This window comes from Ambystoma mexicanum, chromosome 10 (assembly GCF_040938575.1).
Source record: "Ambystoma mexicanum isolate Mex_15411 chromosome 10, UKY_AmexF1_1, whole genome shotgun sequence".
In the NCBI taxonomy this organism is placed as follows: Eukaryota; Metazoa; Chordata; class Amphibia; order Caudata; family Ambystomatidae; genus Ambystoma; species Ambystoma mexicanum.
The window spans coordinates 1494693347-1494715679 of NC_090932.1; the positions used below are offsets into that span (position 1 = coordinate 1494693347).

Here is a 22333-nt window from a genome sequence, read left to right on the forward strand (position 1 = left end):
TGTCGAGTTAATTGAGGGATTATTGAAAATATGCGAGTTTCCTCTGGTATTCCACGAGCAGAGTGACCACTTGGTTTCCAGATTCATTAGTTGTTATGATCTAGAGATTGTTGAATTTCCTGGAGATGAGGTTTCTGTATACAAGGTTTCCAAGTCATAGGTTCTTTTAAATGGTCGTTCGGATCTGCTGGATTGTTTTGGAAGTTGTAGTTTGGTCTGATTCATGACTGATCTCGGTTGGTGGCTGTAGTAGTTGTCCGTTTGTGTTCTAGATTGGTGTGGCGAGTAGAAGTCTTCGTTTTCGCTTTGTCTGGGATTTCGTGTAGTGGTGGTTCTGGTTTCTGTTGTGGACCAGCATTTGAATCCAAGCTTTTTGAGTTGAGAGCGCCTAGATAGTATCAGGTCTAATTTGGTTGGATCTCATAGCTCCACGTCGATTTTGTCCAGGTGAAGATCATCTTTGAATGTTACCAAGTTGATGTCTCGTGTAGCTGTTTGGGCTAGCTGTGGTATTGCCTGGAAAAGTCGTAGGACGTTTGTTCTGTTGAGGATTAGTGGCTCGGATCTGTTGATTTCATTTTCAATGCGGATTGCATTAATTTGTTTTTGTTGTAGGTGGTTTACGAATGAAAGGAGTGTACAGCTGCCCTTGGTGCAGCTGTAGGATCGTGATCTGAATGAGTCAGTTGAGATTTGCTCATAAGTTGCCGCCATTGTCAGGTCACTTGTCACATCTCCCAAGGATACATCTGAGATTTCTTCGTAGTTGTCTACTGCAGACGATGGCGGTTCAGAAGAGTATTCGTCTGTTATTATGAAGCTCGAGGCAGTTGTGGGTTGAACAGGTGGTGGTGTATCTTCCGATGTTTGTTCTCCGTGGGTGGTTAGATTGAGTAAATCTTTGTCGATATGTGTGTTGTTATTGAGGTATCTAATAGGGCAATTATTGTGGCTTTGAAACGGATACTGAAGCACGGAAAGAGTGGCTCTAAGGCCTCTTGTGGGCTTAGTGTGTAGTTCAGTGTCGTGACTCTGCGAGGTGAAGAGTCTGCATTCACAGGAAATGCAAGGTTAGGGACTATAAGATGTGGGCTACCTTTCATGTATTGCATGGGTGATTGCTCCATGATCATTTCTATCCAACTCATCCCCCCCTTTTCCTCACCTTCCCCCGTCACCCCTTTTTTTCATTTTTATGATTGTTAAATAAGTAAGCCAGATCGCAATGGGTAGTTTGAATGTAGGATATAAGTATTATGGGTGGGGTAGCATATGCTTTTAATATGCTTGCTGTAAATTAGACAAGTGTATTTTTGTACACATTTTCTTAGAAATGTAACATTTTAAAAAATGACCCAATCCAAAGAACCTCATCTGCAACATTGTTTTCAGCTACGTACTTGCTTTGCGATGATACCTTGCAGGAACAAAAATCCCCCACATTTAGCCAGCCACCACTTCTGGAAGGCCCCTGTAACTTGAATATGCACACATTAATTTCAATGCATGATGGTTAAAGGAAATTACGTACTTTGCAAAACGAATCATCGTTTGAATTCTGTTGCGTTGGACCCATATGAATAATTTTTTGGATTGTAGCCAGTAGTTTTGAAGAATGGGAATCCTTTCCTATTTTTTCTCACTTTATTTAAGCCAAAGTACTTCAAATCAACAGATGTATGACAATGTGCAAGCTGGCGACAATGTAGGCCTGATCTCTTTTTTAAGATTTGCAGATATGGTCCAGTATCTCAGAAAATGAACACATAATTGGTTATTTATAACACGCTTAGTACCCAGAGGTTTCCAAGCGCGGACCCGGCGATCAAACCTGTGTTGCTCCTCGTCTTGCATCCAAGGCGAGCGCGTTGCCCCTGAGCTATCCTCCTGAGAGGATGAAAAAATAAAACGTTTGTTCGAGCACATTGATTACTTAATGCTTGCGTTGTCCCCTTTTAACTGTACCAGTTTGGAAGTTGTTGTTGACCCCATTTCAAGTCCTATTTAAGCTCACAATGCAAAGGGAACAGTCTTAAAAATGTGATCACCAACCATTTTTGTATAAGGATAAACTTCATAGTAAATGTGGCGCGTTGATTACTTTGCTGACCTTTGGACCTTATTTCTAATCCTTGCTTCTGCATGTAACAAAAAATGTGATTTTAGGAAAATGGCATTTATCTTCTTCTGCACCAAATTGTAAATATGTAATGTAAATGTCTAAAAGCCGTGAAACAGTGTGATCTAGTACTGTCCCAATTACTCAACTAATTTCCTGTTTTTTGCGAAAGACACCCAAACCATCTGTTCTAGCAATGTATCCGACCTCTGTCATTATAGGAGGGTTTCTTGAAAACAAAAAAGGAAAAAAAAAGTTTTGGTCCTATAAATGTCTTTTTTACTCTTTACAAATTGACAGATCATTAATTGGAAGATACCTGCAATGCCGGCTTTGTATATCACTAAGTTATCACATTGTTCTTTTTATCCTCATTTAGAAGGAAGATGGTGACTGTGAAGAGGCCCGTGAACTAATGAAACTGGTGAACAATTTGCAAGATTTGGTGGACCTACATAGAAAGTATAACTGCAAATTAACCCTTTATGACTTTGAAAAGGTAACATGTAAACACAGCCATAAAGTTTATTATATCAAGTGATCAAGATTTCTTTGTTTGGTTATGAGTGGTTTGGTGGAAATTCCATTAATTTAAAACCTATGCAGTTTTCGAGGGACATTTATTTGAAATGCCCTTAATTTAGTTTCCGCTCATTATAGAGGGGTAAATAGGGGCTACAGGCAAACATTGTCAAGTGTAGAGTGGTTTTTACAAAAACACTGTTAAAAAATCGTTTTTCGAGTGATGCATTTTCTTTTTTTTTTTGCTTGATTAGTAACAATATGACACTATGCATTCTTAAACAAGCAGCTTTATTTTAATAGCTCTTTCTAGTACCGTTTTTGCCATTTTGGTAGTGCTGTAAATGACATGGGTCCTTATTACCAAATGCTGTGGGACTCAAGTTATCAACCTAGAAAGAATGAAAAGCTTGGGTTTTCCCTCCTCGGTAGCCAGTACTTTAACCTCCAAGGAATAAAGCCCAACACAACTTCTTTTTAGCTTTTAAAGAATGTAGTCTTTGGAGACCACTAGAGAGCAAGGACAGCAATGGCCGCGTAATTTGTAGCTCCTGCACCCCCTCACCGAATAGTGGGCTTTCTGTGAGCATAAACTGACGTTTCTAGACGGTGAACAGCTGAGGAGTTCTGGGGCAGTGGGTTCTCCAATGGCAGTGAATGGGAGCTCCTGAGGGCCAAGCCAGAGAGTGGCGGGGGTCCATTGACTGTGAAGCCCGCAAGCCGAGGTAGGCCTGTTGGCTGCAACGCTGGGAGATTGAGGAGGGGTGTGCCCGCCGATGGGTGCTGGAGCTCAATGCCAGCTGATGCGTGGGATGATGTCCCCTTAAGATTGGTGGGAGAACCTGGTCGTGAGCGGATTGGACTCCTGGTGTATTGGCAGTTGATCGTCCGTCGCAGTTTGGGGCTTGGAGGAAGGTGACTTTGGTGGATCACTGGTAACGGGTCATCGGTGGCTGATGCACAATGCCTTTTACTTGTGCCTGATGGTACATTGTTCTGAATGAATTGCAACCCAGCGTTACTAGCGGTGCATGTGGATTGGAACGTTGTTTGTCCTGAAATGCCGGCATGGTTTTGTCCTGTGTTTGACTGTCCCGTTCATGGCAACGGGAGACATCCCAGTGCTCGAGCATGCCAGGACACTGTTTTTTCCTCCAGACATTCCACTAGGCTGCTCCCTGACATCTGCCTTCATATGATTGGGCTAGAAACTGCAACTCCACGAGCCAAGGATAGCTGAGTGGGTGATCTCTTACCTGCAGAGATTTAGAAGGACCTTGGAAATGGCATCAAAAGGTGCCTCTGGGCTGCTACAGGGGCCTGACCAGACCTTGCATGCTAATGTTGCCACAAAAGATATTGGTTGCATTTTACAGGAGATGAAGGCATGCTAATCTGAGAGGGAGGGTGGAAAGCATAGAGGCAAAAATGGAAGGCTTGGAAAATAATCACCTCAGTGTGGATCCAGTAGAAATTAAGTTTGATGCGAGGCCCATGGATATGTGAGGCTAGGGAGGAGAAGATGTTTTTGAAAATGGATGATCTAGAGTGGAGGAATAATCTAAGACTCCTAGGACTGCAAGAACAAAATGTTAAGGAGCTGAACTCTCCTACGAAGTGGACTTTTGTATCACTTGAATTTGCAAGAGCTGGCGTAGACTTTTCTTATAGGAAACAAGGATGTAGTCTGGTGAGGAGCGAAGGATAACAGGTGGCCGGGTGGGTCCCTCTGTGCATCTGGGGACGCGAAGAAGGGGAATGTGGGGAGCTTACTCCACAAGGCACTGACATTTGTGAACCAGAAGGTCATTAAATCCTTGGAGGGTAGACTGCTCATTGTGCAGAGGGAACTTGGAGGGGTGGGTGATGTCGTGGGTTTATTGCTCAATCGGGGGCAGCTTGTCCTTTGCAGGCAGGTTTTAGATCAAACTGTTTGCCCTCAATGGGGTAATGACGATAATTGGTGGTGATTTTAACTTATGTGCAGATCCAGGTATGGATAGTGTGCAGGGTCAGACAAAGCACGCAGACTCTGATTATCCATTTCACTGTTTTATTAATGGAAACAATAATGCCCATCTTTCCCTATACTTTGAGGCGTCCCTACCTAGCAAAACTAGCTAAGGTGCTAGTCAGTCATCAGTTAATATCTTAAACATAAACAATATACCGTACCAAGCTAACTCTTTCCTGACTTTACCACTAGCTTAAAAACTGAAGACAAGGAGAATTTCTCCCTTGTCCCAGGGTTTTGGTTCCCACCAACTTGTAGTCAATATTTGATCCTTTATTAGTCTCTGGTGACTGTTATCATTTCATATAGTTCCTTCAATACTTTATTGGTATTTTCTTTCACCTCTTGATTTCCTCTACAAAGAGTGATTCTTTTCTCTTCCTGGGAAAAAACTATCCAATAGTTGTCTGTCTTCTTTATTTTTCTTTTTACTCAAACTTCACTTTTATGACTAACTTTCTTCATCAATTGGGCTATCTTTTCCTTGATTGATACAGGTTTGATCGTGCTCATATTTTTACTTTATTGAATGTTTGTATGTTGCCTGTACACAGGTGTTTCCAGGCGCCATGAAACAAAAAGGGGGGAGCATGGGAAATTATAAGAGTGCAACAAAAAACTGTTACATTGGTCTTGTGACAATCCTGCAGTGCATGAATGAGATGAAGAGGGAGTGGGAGGGGGATAGAGGTAGAAGTGCAGAAGTGGGATGCCCCCATGGATTGGGTGTGCAAGTGCTGGTTGTGTCGAGGCGTCAAGTGCCAGTGGAAAGAGGGGGCATGGATGAGGAGTGCAGTGGACAGGAGGACTAAATTGGTATAATCTGGGAAAGGGAGGCCAAGGGCAAGTGCTGGCAGAGGATGCTGGGGAGGACTGGTGGGTATTGTCTGGTACTTGTATGACTCTGAAGGCAATAGTCCAGCGGCAGATGGAGAGTTTAGGACGATAGGGGGAGAGGGAAGGAAGAGGAGAAAATGAAGGTCTTGATACGTATCCGGAACTTAAGAAGATCCGGTTCAAGTCTGAGGGGAGGCTGGGGGGGAGCCGCTAGCCGAGGCAGCGATCTACCTCCCACTCTCTGCTTGGAGAAACGTTTGACCTGCAGAGAGTTGGCGCCAGAAGACCAAAGGTCTCTGGCTGGGATGTATTTTGGGAGATAAAGCTGGATGTAGAGAGGTCTTAGGCCCCCGACAGCCTGTGGATAATGCAGAGGATCTTGAATTTGATCCTTGTAGTCACCGGGAACCAGCGGAGAGATTTTAGGGATGGGGAGAATGCAGTCCCTAGGCTTGAGGCCAAGGATAAATCTTGCAGTCCTATTCTGGATTAGTTGGAGGTGGTGAAGGGCGGAAAGAAGAAGGTTGAGGAAGAGGCTATTGCAGTAGTCCAGCCTAGAGAGAAACAGGGCTCTGGAGACATTGAGCTTTTGGGGAAGGTGAGGAAAGGTAGAATGCCCCTGAGGAGATGAAGTAGAAAATTTGACTTCTTGGCAAGGTCTGTGATGTGGGGAGAGAGAGGAGTCAAAATGATCCCAAGGTTTTTTGCCTCACGTGGGAGAGGGGAGCGCACAATCCTTATTCACTCATTTTTGTAACAGTGTTAAGTTTTTCAATGGATTGACTTTCTCCTGCAGTTTTCTCATCCAATAGATATCCTCATCCAGCTATGGTGCTTGGAAATTCTTTGACGTGGGGGCGTAGTGGACCTCGACTAGCCGTCTATCAGTTTTGCTCGGTGCTTGATCTTTTGCTCTGGACATGTCGGGCGTCGTGTATATGCAATTTCACTACGCCCCATACCTCAGTTCTTTTTTCACAAACTCGACACGCTGCTCTAGGGAGCACGACATTGAGTCTTCGACTCTTGTCTTTGAAAATTTCGTGAGGTTTTTTTCCGAATCTTACGACTGTGTGATGTCCGCCTCTTGGATTTCGGGTTTCAAACGGTGCACGGACTGCCACTCCAAAATTTCAGTGACCGACCCGCATGACGTATGTGTCTGGTGTCTCGGTGCGGATCACGGCACGGAGCAGTGCACCTCGTGCTCAAAAATGCATGGACAGCTAAACTCGTGCTTGGCCGACTGCCTTCTAAATCCCCTTCGTGGTCGACTGTTCCTCCGAGGCTGAGACTGAGGGGCCTAACCCCGAAAAAGAAAGCCATTGATGGAAGGCCAAGAAACGGTGTCACCCGAGGAGCCATTTTTCCTCGTCGCCTCATAAGAAGCAGCGGCGCCACGGTAAACCGCGCAAGTACGACTCCTTGTTGGAAATAGGTAAGACCTTGTATGGGCCGAACCACTCTGCAGAAGTGGTAACAGTTTAAAAGCCAAATTTTGGTCATGTTTGAAAAACAGGCAGGTGTGGGTGAACCCCCCCCCCCCCCCAACCCCTGCCCCCAGCAGCAGGCTTTGGTGGTAGCAGCAGCGCTCTGCAATCCCTACCCCACGCAGGCCCTTTTGATGACTACGTCGGAGAACCCTTTGTGCTTGACTCCGAAAAAGGCACAAAAACCTTTGATGCCAGGACCTTCCAGAGAGTATCTAGGTGAGGACGATCCAGATGTCTTTTCGGTGTCCAAGCCCTGTTCGGCACCCATTCAGTCAAACGTAGAGGGATAGACCCTTGGTGCCGACCATCAGCGATGGATCCTTTGCCCCACCCTCCAAGACCGATTTCTTTGGCTCCATGGCAACCATTTTTGGCTCTGATGAGGGAGATGACAAGGGGGATATCGATCCAATGTATACAGAGGCAGGTGGCGTGTATTTTTCTGATGACCAAGCAGGTTTTTTGGCTCTGGCATAAGGGCTCCACAATGCCAGTGGGCTAGACACATCCCCAGATGTGGAATTTTAGCCGGGTCAGCCCTACACCCATTCCCACTTTAAGTTTAGTTCTCTGGTGGATAGGCTGGTAGACGCCTTGGAACTAAAATTCGCAGCAGTGCCAACCCAGGGCTATGATCTAACGGACATGAATTGATATTTTATTTCTATCGAGCTCGTACACAAGTGTTTCAGAGCGCGACAAGGCAAGGGAGGGGAACAGGGGAGAACAAAACACAGATCTTACTGGGCCCAGTGACATTGAGAATGCACAAATGCATGGGAGGTGGGAGAAGTGGAAAGTGCGGAGCAATGGAGAAACAAATAAATAATAAAGGCAATAAACAGTGGTAGTGCAGCCAGCAAGTGGCAAGTGATGGGTTTAAGGCAGCAGACAAGGTAGGTCTGATAAGTGTAGGAAGAAAAAGGGGCGGGGGCTGTATGGGTACAGATACAGACCCCAGTGCAAAGGGTGGCCCGGAGGCTGTGCAGGAGGGTGGCAGGGTGAGCAGGTACCTGGGCCCTGAGGACAGAGGGTGGCCAGGTGCACAGTGCCAAGAGAGAACAGATCAGCAGGGGAGAGGGGGAGCGAAGGCAAAAGCAAAGAGGAAGGTCTTGAGGTGCTTACAGAACCGGAGATGGTTCTTAAATTTTGGAGTGGCAGGGAGGCTGTTCCAGAGGGAGGCCTCAGCCGAAGACCGAGATCTACCCCCAGCTCGTTTCTTTGTGTTTGAAAAACGACTGACCCTGAATGAGTTAAAGGAGCGAAGAGCCGGGTGTCCTCTTCTTGGATGGGGGCCCGGTTACAGAGAGACATGTGACAATTGGCAATTGCAGATGCCTTAGCCACCTTGTGGCAACATTGCTGCTCCATCACCCGGTCAGCTCCACTATGACGTGGAAGTGCAGGCTCGCAAGAGGAGAGCCATCATTTCTGTCATCTCACCATTCTCCGGAAAGTCTTGTTGTGCAGGCAGCCACAATTTCCACCAGCCCTGTGGCCTCTACCTCAAATCTGCCCTAGACAGAGAAGGCAAGAGTTTGGACGCAATAGCTAAAAAAAGTGTTTACTGGCAGCATGGCCTTAAAAGCACCAACATAGCATGTGGGTTTGCTAAATATTCATTGGACCTCTAGAAGGCGGTGGAGCAGGCGGCCCAATACATTCCTGAAGGAGAAATGCGGGATGTATTAACACTAGTGGGGGAAGATTGGAAGGCAGCAGCCAAGCAGTCGCTGCAAACAGGCCTGGATGTGGCCGACTGCATTGGCCACTCAGTGGGACCGGCGGTAGCTCTAACGAGGCAACCCTATCTGAAATCTTCAGGCTTTTCTCCAAGCGTCCAGAACAGGCTGCTGAACATGCCTTTTGAGGGTGAGTTTCTATTTGGCCACAAAGCTGAGGACTCCCTGGAAAAATTTAAGGAGCCAAAGATCGGTACAAAATCTCTGGGCCTTTCTGCGCAGCTGGCCAAACCTGCGTTCAGCTTTGCTTCTAGAGGCAGAAGCTACAGGTGCTATGTGCCTTACGGCAGGAAGGCGCAGCTCCCACAAGCCAAGCAGGGGCAGAAGCGTTTCCCATGCTCCAGAAGGGGCAGAGGGGCTTCCAGAGGCCAGCAGGCAGCAGCAGGGGCGGTTCAGTCCTCTAGCCGCTTTGATTTTCCCCACCCACAACTTACATTTTGGTGGACAGCTGGCAGATCATTGGTCCCAGTGGCAGGGGATTTCCTCCGACGTCTGGGACCTGGAGCTCGTGTAGTGGGGTTATTGTCTGCCCTTCTCAAGGAAACCACTGGACAGACCCCCACCATCTTCAAGCCAACTGGGACAGGAACCCTAGGAAGAACTGCAAGCCCTGTTATTGAAGGGTGCCGTGGAAGAGGTACCACCCGAACATAGACTATCTGGCTGGTATTCCTGGTACCCAAGAAAGGCAGGAGGTCTCTGTCCCATTTTGGATGCCGGGGCCTTCAACAAGTTCCTGAGGAAAGACAGGATGGTAACGCTGAGAGAAATTCACCATGCTCTCGAATTGCAGGACTGGCTGGTGTCAATAGATCTGCAGGGCGCTTATTTCCATGTGGAAATACATTGCAAGCAGAGGAGGTTCCTCATTGGGGACAAGCGCTATCAATTCAAGGTGCTTCTCTTTGGGTTGACCTCCGCTCCAAGGGTCTTCACCAAGCTCATGGCAGTAGTCACGGCTCACGAGATCCGGTGTCCATGTGTTCCCATACCTGGATGACTGGCTGATCCGGGGGGAAGTCGGTGGAGCAGGTTTGGTCTCACCTCGAGGACACCTGCCTGCTACTCCACAGGCTGGGCTTCTCCCTGACCTTGAAGTCTCTTGTGATGCCAGTCCAGAGGCTCCAGTTTATGGGGGCAGTCCTAGACCCCCCCCCCCCGGGTAGGGAAGGCCTTCCCTCCAGAGGTAGAGAGTCAACAGCATTGCGTAGATGGTGATCTTGTTCCAGAACCACGCCACCTTAGTGGAAGCTTCATTCCTCCGCTTCTTAGGTCTTATGGCCGCCTGTATTTATCTAGTGCCAGAGACCAGACTACGGATGAGATATCTACAGTGGCTCTTACGGGGTCAGTGGTCCCAGTACTTCGTAACCCTCATGGATTCCCTCAAGGTTTCCAGGTCAGTGGTCGACGACCTTGATTAGTGGGCTGACATCTCATGGCGGGTGAAACCCTTCTGGCCTTTTTGGCCTCGGCCCAAGTGGTCACAGCTGTGTGACTGAGCGGTTGGGGTGCTCCCTGCGAGGCCTTCCAGGTGAGCGACCGTTGGTCAGCAATAGAAGCCAGGTGGCGTATCAACAGGCTTGAGTTGCAAGCCATCAGGTTGGCCCTGAGGGCTTTCGCGTTGTCTCAAGTGGAAGCATGTCCTGATTCTGACGGACAATACAGTGGCCATGCATTACCTGAACAAGCAAGGTGGCATGCACTCCCACCCCCTCAGTAGGGAGGTGGTGCAGCTGTGGTTCTGGTTGCTCGAGAACCAGATCTCCGTCTCAGCGTTTCATCTGGCGGGGACAGAGAACAGTTTGGCGGATGCTCTGAGTAGCAGAGCACGGTCTCGCACGAGTGGGAAGTGTGCCAGGAAGTCCTAGAGGAGGTTGTTTCTCTGTGGTCTCCCAGCAGTAGACTTGTTTACCACTGAATCCAACAGGAAGTGCAAACAGTTTTGCTCGAGGGAATTCCCAGTGAAAGGTGCGCTAAGGGATGGGTTTCTAGTCGGCTGAACCTTTTCCCTCTACTACGCTTTCCCTCCGATTCCTGTCATTCCTTGAGTTCTCATGAGGTTGAAATTTTTTTCGAGCAACCATGATCTTGATCACCCTGGACTGGGTGAGGAGAACTTGGTATTCTGACCTCTTGGATCTGACCAGTTGCCCACCTCTCTGGTTGCCTCGGGGCCCGGATCTCCTGACCCAGTTCGAAGGTTAGGTATTCCTCCCGAACCCAGAATCCATCAAACTACATGAGTGGCTATTGCGAGAATGAGGTATGATTGGGACCTCTCTGAGGATGTACTCTGTCTGCGTGCAGCCAGCAACACCTAGTCTACCAGATCTCTGTATGCGTGCAGGTGGAGAAGATTTGAGGCGTGGTGCAGGAAACGCAAGATTGACCCTATCTCTTGTCCACCACTACATTGATAGTGTTCCTTCTGTCACTGGCCTCAGCAGGCCTTCAGGTTACCACAGTCAAAGGATATTTGGTGGCCTTGTCTATGTTCAAGAGGTCCCCGGATCAAGGTTCCTTCTTTACGATCCTGGTTATGACCCAATTCCTGAAGGGCCTTGTGAATACGTTCCAGCGTACTCCCTTTGTTGTCCCTGTTAGGCAGAATCCTATGCAGTTCCCTTAGGGCGCACTACAGAAGATTAGGACTAGAGGTATATGCAATAAATCCCCTTTGGTATCAGTCTGTACCACAAAGATTTAGTTGGTAGCTGTGGCTGAGCAGTCAGACTTATCTCAAGAGGGAGATGAGCAGTATTCAGGGTTTACACAATAGGGCTACTGTACTATGGGACAAGGAAACACTGACCAAAGCTTTGTATCAAAAAGAATATATATATGTATTTTACCCACTCTTAAATCAGCACACAAGTCACTAATATTAAAGCAAGTTAAAATAGTCAAGAAAAGTATACACAACTCCCTATTTAAATTGTAGACCAGTTTAAGCAAGATTGAAAACTGAGCAAAACGGCACAGTGTAAACCAAGCAGAAATGGCACTCTAACAATTTCTTCAGAGGGAGGGAAAGGTCAAGTTATACAGGGTTAGACTCCTAAACACATCAGCAACACTTCCCAATTGGATTGTGAACAAGTTAACAAGGCAGTACTTTAGCATAAGCAATACTTAAGTGAAAACCGAGCAAAATGGCACTTCAACAATATATAAAGGGGAAGGAAAGGTGGTTATAAAAGTTTTAGGTGCACCAACACATTTCTTGATGAAAAGCAATCTAGAGAAGGCAGTTGTAACTGAAATAGCCAAAGTCAATAGGCCTGTGCCAGAGTCAGTGGTACAAGGCAAAGTGCCCAGTATCAAACGGTTCTAGTAGCTGCAGTCAAGTCTTTGTTTAACGGTTGAAAAGGCGGTTGCAGAAGGTAAAAAGATAATGTTAGGCGAAAGGGGCGGCCAACCCAAAAGGTAATTAAAGGATTTAAAACACTTTTAGCAGTACCCAACGAAATGGGAGGCCTGGCGGAACAATGTACCTTGAAAGTGGAAGAGGCTCCTGCGGCGGCGGTAGTTCCTGGCAGTTTGGGAGATCCAGCAGAGGAAGAGAGGCTCTCGTCGTGGAGGAAGGTTCGAGTTACTGCACTGCCCAGAGATGAAGCCAGCCGCGGTGATGCCAAAACGGAATAAAAGGCACACTCCTTTAAATCGCGGTCGTGGTGGACGTGTGCCTGGCTATCCGGTCTCTGAGTGTCTGGCACTGACGATTCGACCAAGGTAGGTCCTGGAAGGCGATTGGCGAACTAGTTGGCTCCACCAGCTCAAGGGAAGAAGACTCTTGCAGGTGAAGATCTTCTCGGGTCATTGGAGAAAAGTGGTGAGGATCTGCAGCAGGGCTTCACCAGTGGTTTAGTCATTGCAGATGTCTTCAGCTTCTCTCCTCTTCGGGTTTCTTAGTTTCAGTGGCGACGTCTTGTCCTCCAGTCCTCCGAGCCCTGCTTTTATGCAGAAAAACCCCCATTCATACAGCCTAGCTGTCACTCACACAGTGGGGTGGTTATCCTGGCGGAATAACCCCCCAGCCTATCGGGGCAGAGTGCGACTTGGGTTGCTTAGGCAACCCTGTCCAGGGTGCCTATTCCCCCTCCCACACATCCTGTCTACCCCAGACTCAGTGGCGCCGAGAGGAGGGCTTCTGGGCAGAAGCCCGCCAAAAGGACGAACAAAGGATCCGCGACCTGGGTTAGGATTTCAGAGAAAGGCACGAGAAAGAAATATTATCAAAGATCTGGCAATAAAAACCTACCAGAGTACAGTTAATAAAAAGATAATCCGGCGGTATGTTAGAGGCTGTCAGTAAAAGTGGTAGCCTCGAACAATGGGAAAATCCCATAGGAAAATATTTGCGGTCGAATATTTACGGTAGTAACCACTGCCACCAGCCAGAAACTTTGGAGAGAGGGACTGGACAGTACCCTCTCAAAAATGAACACCATGGAAAAACTATTAATCCCTTCCAGTACTTCCATAGTAAGATGGGTTGTACTGGTTTTGTTCATAACCATTGACTAGTAAAGTCAATGGGGATTTTACATGCCCTGGGAGACAGTCAGTCCCAGGGTATGGAGTCAATGTTTGGGGGTCCTGAGGGTGCTGTGTAACACGCATGTAAAAAGATGATACCTATGAGGGTGAGAAAAAAACCCATAGACCTTAAGCACATAAAATAGCCTAAAACACACATCAGCAATGTCTAAGAGTGGGAAAAAGAGTCTCACTCTTAGTAGGAGTAATAAAAAAACATTCAAATCCAGCAAAGCTGCTGGGGGACTCTATAGGTAAGGGAAATTTGCTTTGAAAGAGAATTCTCCCCAACAGTCCCAGAGTGGGATTTAAATCTAGATTTGACCTTTTTGAGGGTGACTCCCTTTGAGCCCATGCATTCCTGTTCTTTATGGCTGCTCTCTGAAGACAGCCTTTTTGGTTGCAATTTATATATATATATATATATATATTATTTTTTTAATTTGTCTTTGGTTTGCAAACAAACCTTTATGAAATTTAAGATGATGATATTCCATCATGAATTCAATAAAACATCAAACAAAGAACGTAAATCGAAAACACTGGGCCTCATTCCGAGTATGGCGGTAAGGGATAGCGGCCACCGGTAACGAGACCGGTGGCGGTAATCCCTTACCGCCATACTCCGAGGTTCCCTTTGCGCCCTCACCCTTAACGCCTGCTTTGAGCAGGTGTTAAAGTCGAGGGCGCAAAGGGGCCTCCAAGCCAATAACGGTGACCGTAATGAACGGTCACCGTTATTTGCATCTTCCCCATTCCCATTGAGCCCTATGGGGGCTCATTTGGGAATGGGGAAGAGCCTTGCTGAATGGGGAATTACCGCCCCGCCAACCTTGGAATGGGGCGGTAATTCCGCCATCCACCAAGGCGCTGCCGGTCTGGGTACGGCGTCAACCAAGGCGTTAATAGCACCATTGGTTAGCGCCGTACTCGGAATGAGGCCCACTGTCTTCAAAATCATAATTGTCCATACAATGAATTTCAAGTCAGTGGGCCTCATTACAACCCTGGCGTTGGACCATGGTGCTACTAGCACCATGGTCCATGCCGGATTCTGCCATGGTGGATGGCGGATTTACCGCCCCATTCCAAGGTTGGCGGGGCGGTAAATCCCCATTCACCATGGCCCCTTCCCCATTCCCATTTTTGGCCAATAGGGCTCAATGGGAATGGGGAAGGCGCTAATTACGGCACCGTAAATTACGGTGCCATAATTAGCACCAAGGTCCCTTAGCGGGATGGACTTTAACGCCTGCAAAAAGCAGGCGTTAAAGTGAGAATCTGGCGTTTAGGGTTTAACGGCGCCGCAGCCTTTTACATCGCCGTTAACCCCTTAACACCAGGGTTGTACTGAGGCCCATTGACATCACAAGGCGAAAGTGTTTAAACATTAATACAGTTCCTCCAAATTACCTCATGTCTCCTAAGGAAATGGACACTGTATCCTCCAATTTAACCTTAAATCAGTATTATCAAATCTTATACAGGAGGCTATAGCGGGTTATAGAATGCCACATACGTTCGTCAAAAAACGTGTTGCAGCAATCTTCAGGATAGTCCCGAGCCATGCAATATCTCCCACCATAAAGTCTATGAAAGATCACACTGGTTGCGATTACTTCGGCCAAGAGTGCCAGCGAGCTACAAGCTCTGTGTTTAAAACTGCTGTTTTTGCGATTCTTTTGGGCGAAAGTCTCACTTAAAGTAAGGCCGGGATTCCTGCTAACTGTGGTACCTGAATTCCACCTCTCAAACCATAGACTTGCTGGTCTTTTACCCTCCACCCCACCCTTGCAAGGAATAGGAACGGTTCTATCGACTGGACCTGAAAAGAGCTTTGAGCTTTTACGTTGCGAGAACATCTGAGCCTGCACCACCAAACTCTCGAGTGGGGTGCTTGGTCAAGTAGCAGGGGTCACTACTGGCTGGGTGGTATTTTCGCGGCAAAGACTTGCCCACTGCTGGGAGACTCTCTGGAGCAGTCCAAGCCGCTGCCACCCTTCTTTGCAGAGCCATATGGAATGGCAGTACTGGGTCAGTGGGTGGACCTCGGTCGAGGATATCCGTCGGGTCATCCTGCACAAAATCAACTGGGGGCGCGGACCACCCCAAGTAGTCTGTGACCCTCGACATAAGGCGCCGGTACAATGACTCGGCATGGGTGCCAGGCTCAGGCCTACAGAACTCCACCTCCGGAGAGGTGTCCAGACCACTGGCGTCATGCAGTGACTGACGCAGGTCCTCAATCTGGCTATGACCAGATAGAATCTCATCTGGCACCGTGTCAGGAACCAACCCATCTTCAAAACCTTCTTCCACCTCGGAAATATACTCCATAGGCCGGAAAGTGGGCACTGAATAAGGGAGAAAGACATGTTTTGCCTTGGCCAGAGCCTTTGTAGGGGGTTCCCCTGTGCCACGGGGTACCTCCGCCACCACCGCCTTGAAAGGCGTTGAGGGCGTCGATGTCGTGCGTGGCGCCGATGGCTTCGACACAGGCCTCGAGGACATAGCCCCGAGCGTGTCTGTCGACAGCCTAGGCGTCGATGACTTCCTCAGAGGCGGGGCCTCGAGAGAGTCCGTCGTTGACCTCGGCGCCACAGGCGTCGATGTCTTCTTCGAAGACTTCACAGGTTCACGCGGTCTCGAGGGCATCGAGGACCGGGACCTGGAACTGGCATGACTAGAACGATTCCCCTTGTGTGGGTTCTGGAGATCATAGCCCATGTCTTCCTTTCCGGCAGAGGCCTCATGACAATCCACCAGGGAATCTCTTTGAAGAGTCCGGATCCGCTCCTTGCACAGGAAATTCAATCCCTGCTGGAGAAAGGTGCCATAGAGCTGGTGCCTGTAGCGGAGAGGAACAAGGGATAGTATTCCCCTTATTTTTTGATTTTGAAGAAAGACGGGGGGATTGAGACCCATCATGGACTTGCGCGTTTTGAACAAACTCCTCAGGAAGGACAAGTTCAAGATGGTTACTCTCTCTCAAGTCCTCCAGGCCCTTCAACTTCAGGACTGGTTGGTGTCTCTCGACCTCAAGGACGCTTATTTTCATGTGCATCATCCCAAGCACAAGAAGTACCTGAGGTTTGCGGTTGGCGACTTGCACTTTCAGTTTCGGGTCCTGCCGTTCGGATTGACCTCTGCCCCGAGGGTTTTCACCAAGCTCATGGTGGTGGTGGCAGCGTATCTCAGGAAAAGGGGGATTCACGTCTACCCCTACCTGGATGATTGGTTGATCAGGGCACGCTCGCCTGAGCAAGTCCTGGATCATCTGTCTGTCACCTGCCACTCCCTTCACAAGCTGGGCTTCTCCCTCAACTTAAAGAAGTCCCACTTGACGCCAACTCAGCAGCTCCAGTACATCGGAGCAGTGCTCGACACGTCCCTGGGGAGTGTTTTCCTCCCCAGGTGAGTGCTCACCACATTCAGCAGATGGTGCACAAGTTTCAACATGCCCAGAGTCTCCCAGCGTTCAAGTTCTTGAGGTTGCTCGGCCTCATGGCATCCTGCATTCTTCTGGTGCCCGAGGCCAGGTTGCGGATGAGATCTCTGCAATGGGCTCTCAAGTTCCAGTGGTCTCAGTCTTCCCGCAGGATGTCGGACTGTTAGGGAGAATTCTCTGTTGAATTTCCCAAACCTAGTGAGTCCCCAGCAGCTTTGCTGGATTTTTGGGGTTTATTTTTTTCTCCTGCTAAGAGTGGGACTCTTTTTCTCCCACTCTTAGACATGATTTGAGGTGATCCTTTGATTTTGTATGTGTTTTATGGGCTATGGGGTCCTTTACCGCATAGGGCTTCATGTGTTTTTGGTATGTGGGTTACACAGCACCCTCCGTGCAGTAACCCAGGAGTGTCGTAGCGACCCCCAAACATAGACTCCATACCCTGGGACTGACTGCTGTCTCCCAGGGCATGTAAAGTCACCATTGGCTTTACTAGTCTTAAATTGTGAACAGAACCAGTACAAATCATCATATTGTGGACGGTACTGTTCGGGGCAATTCGATTGCCCCGGGGTCTGTTGTTCGAGGGGGCACTGTCCAGTCCCCCCCGACTGAGTTTTGGCTGGTGGCAGTGGATACTACTTTTTGCATTCGACCGCGAATATATTCCTATGGGATTTTCCCATTGTTCGAGGCTACCACTTTTTAATATAGCCTTGAACATACTGCCGGTTTATTAAATTAATATAAATTCACCGGTTGGTATTTTTTGCCGAAACTCGGTTCCAAAATTGCGTTTGTGTTTGCTTCTGTGACTCCAACCCAAGACGAGCCCTTTGTTCCACTTTTTGGCGGGCATCTCCACAGAAGCCTCCAAAAGTGGTGCCACTTTGTCTGGGTAGCACAGGGGGTGTGGGAGGGGGTTTAGGCACCCTGGACTGAGTTGCCTCAGCAACTCAAGTTGCACTCTGGTGTGATTGGCCCAGTGGTGAGCCACCCGGCTCACCACTTAGCATGTTTGAGTGACAGCTAGGACTGATGAATGGGGGTTTTCTGCATAAAAGCAGGGCTTTGGGGATTGGGACTTCAGACGTCCCCATAGGACCAAAGAATCCGAAGAGGGAGAAGCTGAGCCGACCTGCACGACGACACCACCAGTGGAGCACTGCTGAACCATCTCACCACTTTTCCCGACGACAGAGGAGATCTTCAATCCGAAGAGTCTTCTTCCTTTGACTGGTGGGGATAACCGGTTTGCCTGCCTTTTCGCCTTCCCGGATCATCTCGTGGCTGCCTTGCCTGTGCCAAGCACCCCGGCAACCGGGATACCACGTTTTCTCCACTACCATGAATAAAAGGGTAGTACCTTTTAACCGGAGAACTCCGCGGCTGGTTTCTTCCCTGGCAGTGCAACGACCTTCAGCCTTCCTCCACGTCGAAATCATCTCTTCCTCTGGACGACGCCGCGACTTGCACCCGCTGCCAGGAACAACTGCCCCCGTTGGAGGATCCTCTCCACTTTAAAGGTACTGTGTCCGCCTGGCCTCCCTCGCAACGGTCTTTGTGGGGTGACTCTTAAAGCCTCAATTTACCACTTGGGTTGGCCCTAAGCTGGCTAACTGAACTTTTCTAAACTGAACTGATTCCTTTCTGAACTCTCTGCAAGACTCTCCAAGCCTTTTAAACTGTGTGATCTTGGGCGCATTGGTGTTCTACTCTCTCCAAGAGGGAGCCTGGCCTCTGAACTTTTTGCTCACAAGTAGACATTGACTTTCCTGCCTTGCTAAGTGCTTCTGAAGGATTGTGTTGTGTGCTGTTCCTAATTTCTGCCTTTACCCTCCCTTTTTCTTAAACTTATTGGAGTGCAATCTTTAGTTAAGCGCTCACCTCTGTCTGGAAATAAGTGGTGTTAACTAAGACTTGTCTAATAAGGAATAAGGGGTGTACATATGGTAATAGTGATTGTGTTTTTGAACTTACTTATAATAATAGTGCTAGAGTGTTTCTAAGTGTGTGTTTAAATAAATAATTATATACTTGATACCACAGCTCTGGTCAGTGTTTGCTTGTGCTACTGTATTTTGGTCCCTATCTTGTATACTGTATATACTGTCTAACTCTTCTTGAGGGAAGTCTGACTGCTCAGCCACAGCTACCAGGTAAATCTGGGTGGTACAGACTGCTACCAATTGGGTTTACTGCCAACACCTGTAGTCTTAAGCCTTTTGCAGTGGTCCCTAAGGGAACTGCACAGGTTTCTGCCTAACATGGACCCCGTTCAGGTGCTGCCCTCGGTCGCCCAGGACCTTCTGTGGTGGGCCGACGAAGGCAATCTGATGAGGGGGGCTCCAGTTTGGCTACCCTGGTACAATTGTGACGGACGCATCCCTCACAGGATGGGGAGCTCATGCCAACGAACTGACTTTCAGCGGTCGTTGGTCTCCGTCGGAGTCCAGACTCCATATCAATCTGTTGGAGCTGAGCGGTGTCAGGCTTTCCCTGAAGGCTTTTCTGCCGACTGTGCGAGGAAAGAATGTCCTGATTTTGACGGACAACATGGTGGCCATGCACTACCTCAACAAAAAGGCAGGGCAGAGTCACTTCCTCTGTGCAGGGAGGCGATGCAGCTCTGGTCTGGGACATCCAGCAGGAAATTTCGATCTCGGCAGTTCATCTGGCCAGAGACGAAAATGAGACGGCCGACGCTCTGAGCAGGCAGAGCACGATCTTTCACTAGTGGGAGCTGGCTCAGGAGATTCTCCTGGAGATCTTCGCCCTTTGGGGGATCCCTCAAGTGGATCTCTTCGACCTCCATTATCAACCGGAAGTGCGAAAGGTTCTGCTCGCGGGAATTTCCTCCAAGAGGAGCCTTAGGGGACGCGTTCGTGGTGGAGTGGTCCTTCCCGCTGCTGTATGCGTTTCCTCCAGTCCCCGTCATTCCGCAAGTGCTACGGAGGTTACGGAGGTTCGGTTCCCGGATGATCCTCATTGCTCCGGCATGGGCCCAGAGGACGTGGTACCCGGACCTTCTAGACTTGTCCATCTGCCCTCCACGTCGTCTTCCCTACTGAGACGATCTGCTCTCACAGGAGGGGCGTTCAGTTCTCCATCCAGAGGTCAGATCCCTCAACCTTCACGCTTGGCTTCTGAAGGGTTGAGGTATAAGGATTGGGACCTCCCTGAAGACGTGATGGAGGTGTTTCTTTCGGCCAGACGGCCGGCAACAAAGTCCCTGTACCGTTGCTGTTGGAGAAAGTTCTGCGACTGGTGCAGGGTTCAAAATGTGGATCCTTTTTCATGTGACATTCCTGTCGTTTTGTCTTTTCTGCTTTCTTTGGCCCACAAGGGCCTGCAAGTGGGTACCATTAATGGTTACCTGGCGGCGCTGTCTATATTTAAGCGCTCCTCTGAGGAGTGTTCTTATTTTAAAATCCCTTTAATTTCTCAGTTTCTGAAAGGGCTCACTAATGTGTTCCCTCCGTCACCTTTCCAGGTGCCCGGTTGGGATCTGAACTTTGTTTGCATTCTTGTCCTTTGAGACCGTCAACCCTTAAAACTGTATTTTTAGTTGCGGTCACTTCCGCTCGCAGAGTGAGTGAGTTACAGGCACTTTGTTAAGCCACCCTTCACTGTGTTTCATAAGGATAGGGTTGTCCTTAGAGTTCGTCCTTCCTTTCTTCCGAAGGTGGTGTCGGAATTTCATTTAAGCCAGAAGGTTATTCTTCCGGCATTTTATCCTCCTCCACATCCTGGTAAGGAAGAGGAGAGGCTCCATAGGCTGGATCCTAGGAGAGCTTTAAGCTTCTACATTTCACGCATGTCCCGGGTGTTAGGCAGAAACCTGTGCAGTTCCCTCTGGGACCACTGCAAAATATTTAAGACTACAGGTGGTTGGCAGTAAACCCAATTGGTAGCAGTCTGTACCACCCAGATTTACCTGGTAGCTGTGGCTGAGCAGTAAGACTTCTCTCAAGAAGAGTTAGGCAGTATACAGAGTATTCACAATAGGTCAAAAGAACACAGTAGAACAAGCAAACACTGACCAGAGCTTGGTGTAAAAGAGATATAATTATTTATTTAAAAACACATCTAGTTAAACACACTGGCACTAATATCAAGCAGTTCAAAAAAACGGTCACTAAAAGATATACACTCCCATCAACGATTAGTTAGACAAGTCTTAAGTAAAGCAACACTTATTTTCAGACAGCGGTGAGCGCTTAACGAAGATGCCACTCTAATCAATCGGTTTAAAAGGGAGAGAAAGGCAGAGCAAAGATGGAAACAGATCCCAACACAAGTTAACAAGGCCGGACCCACTTTAAGAGGCTCCGGTCGAAATGTGTCCAAGTCACACGGTTGAAAGTGCCCAAAAGTCTCGCAATAAGTTCAGAAAGAGTTGGACCAAAAAGAAAGGGACTAGTTAGATGGTCAAGGCGGTCAGACCAGTCCAGAAGGTTAAGGGATTATTGTTACCTTGTAGCAATCTTTAGAAACGGAGGCCTGGCGGACACAGTACCTTAACATGGTGAGAACGCTCCAGCGGGGGCAGTTGTTCTTGGCAGCGGGTGCAAGTCGGTGCTTCGTCCGGAGGAAGAGAGGATCTCGTCGGGGAGGAAAGCAGGAGTCCGTTGCACTGCCAGGGAAGAAACCAGCCGCAGAGTTCTCAATTAAAAGGAGCGGTCCTTTTATTCGCGGTCCAGTGGTAAGTGGCTATCCGGTTGCCGGGGTGTTTGGCACGGACAATTCGACCACAAGACGTCCTGGGATGCGAGAAAGGAAGGAAAACTGGTTGTGCCCACCAGTCAGGGGAAGAAGACTCTCCAGCCGGGAGATCTCCTCTGTCGTTGGGAAGTGGTGAGTCAGTTCAGCAGGTGTCGTCGTAGCAGGCCGGCTCAGCTTCTCCCTCGTCGGATTTTCTGGTCCTGTGGCGACTTCTGAAGTTCCAGTCCCAAAAGCCCTGCTTTTATGCAGCACACCCCCATTCACTCAGCCTAGCTGTCAATCAAACATGCTAAGTGGTGAGACGGCTGGCTCAACACTTGGGCCAATCACACAAGAGTGCGACTTGAGTTACCAAGGTAACTCAGTCCAGGGTGCCTAAACCCCCTCCCACGCCCCCTGTGTTACCCAGACAGAGTGACACCACTTTTGGAGGCTTATGTGGAGAAGCCCGCCAAAAAGTGGAACAAAGGTCTCGACCTTTGGTTTGGAGTTACAGAGGCGAACACAAACGCCATTTTAAAACCGAGTTCTGGCAGAAAATACCAACCGGTGAATTAATATTAAATAAATAAACCGGCGGTATGTTAGAGGCTATGTTAAAAAGTATTAGCCTCGAACAATGGGAAAATCCCATAGAGATATATTCGCGGTTGAATATAAAAAGTAGTATCCACTGCCACCAGCCAAAACTCGATGAGGGGGGACGGGACAGTGCCCCTCGAATAACAGACCCAGTGGCAATCGAATTGCCCCTACCAGTACGTCCACAATATTATGGTTTGTACTGGTTCTGCTAGTAATTGGGGACTAGTAAAGCCAATGGTGACTTTACATGCCCTGCAAGACAGTAGTCAGTCCCAGGGTATGGCGTCTATGGTGGCGGGGTCACTA

General features: G+C 48.4%; 1 protein-coding gene across 2 annotated transcripts in view; it reads left to right on the top strand.

Annotated features, from left to right (window-relative positions):
• KNTC1 (kinetochore associated 1) overlaps positions 1-22333 on the top strand; it is a 2501313-nt gene that overhangs the window by 693294 nt on the left and 1785686 nt on the right. For both annotated transcript variants that reach the window (XM_069619627.1, XM_069619628.1), the window contains exon 26: positions 2499-2618. In XM_069619627.1, coding sequence (XP_069475728.1) covers positions 2499-2618 — 120 coding nt within the window. The remainder of the gene's footprint in view (positions 1-2498; positions 2619-22333) is intronic.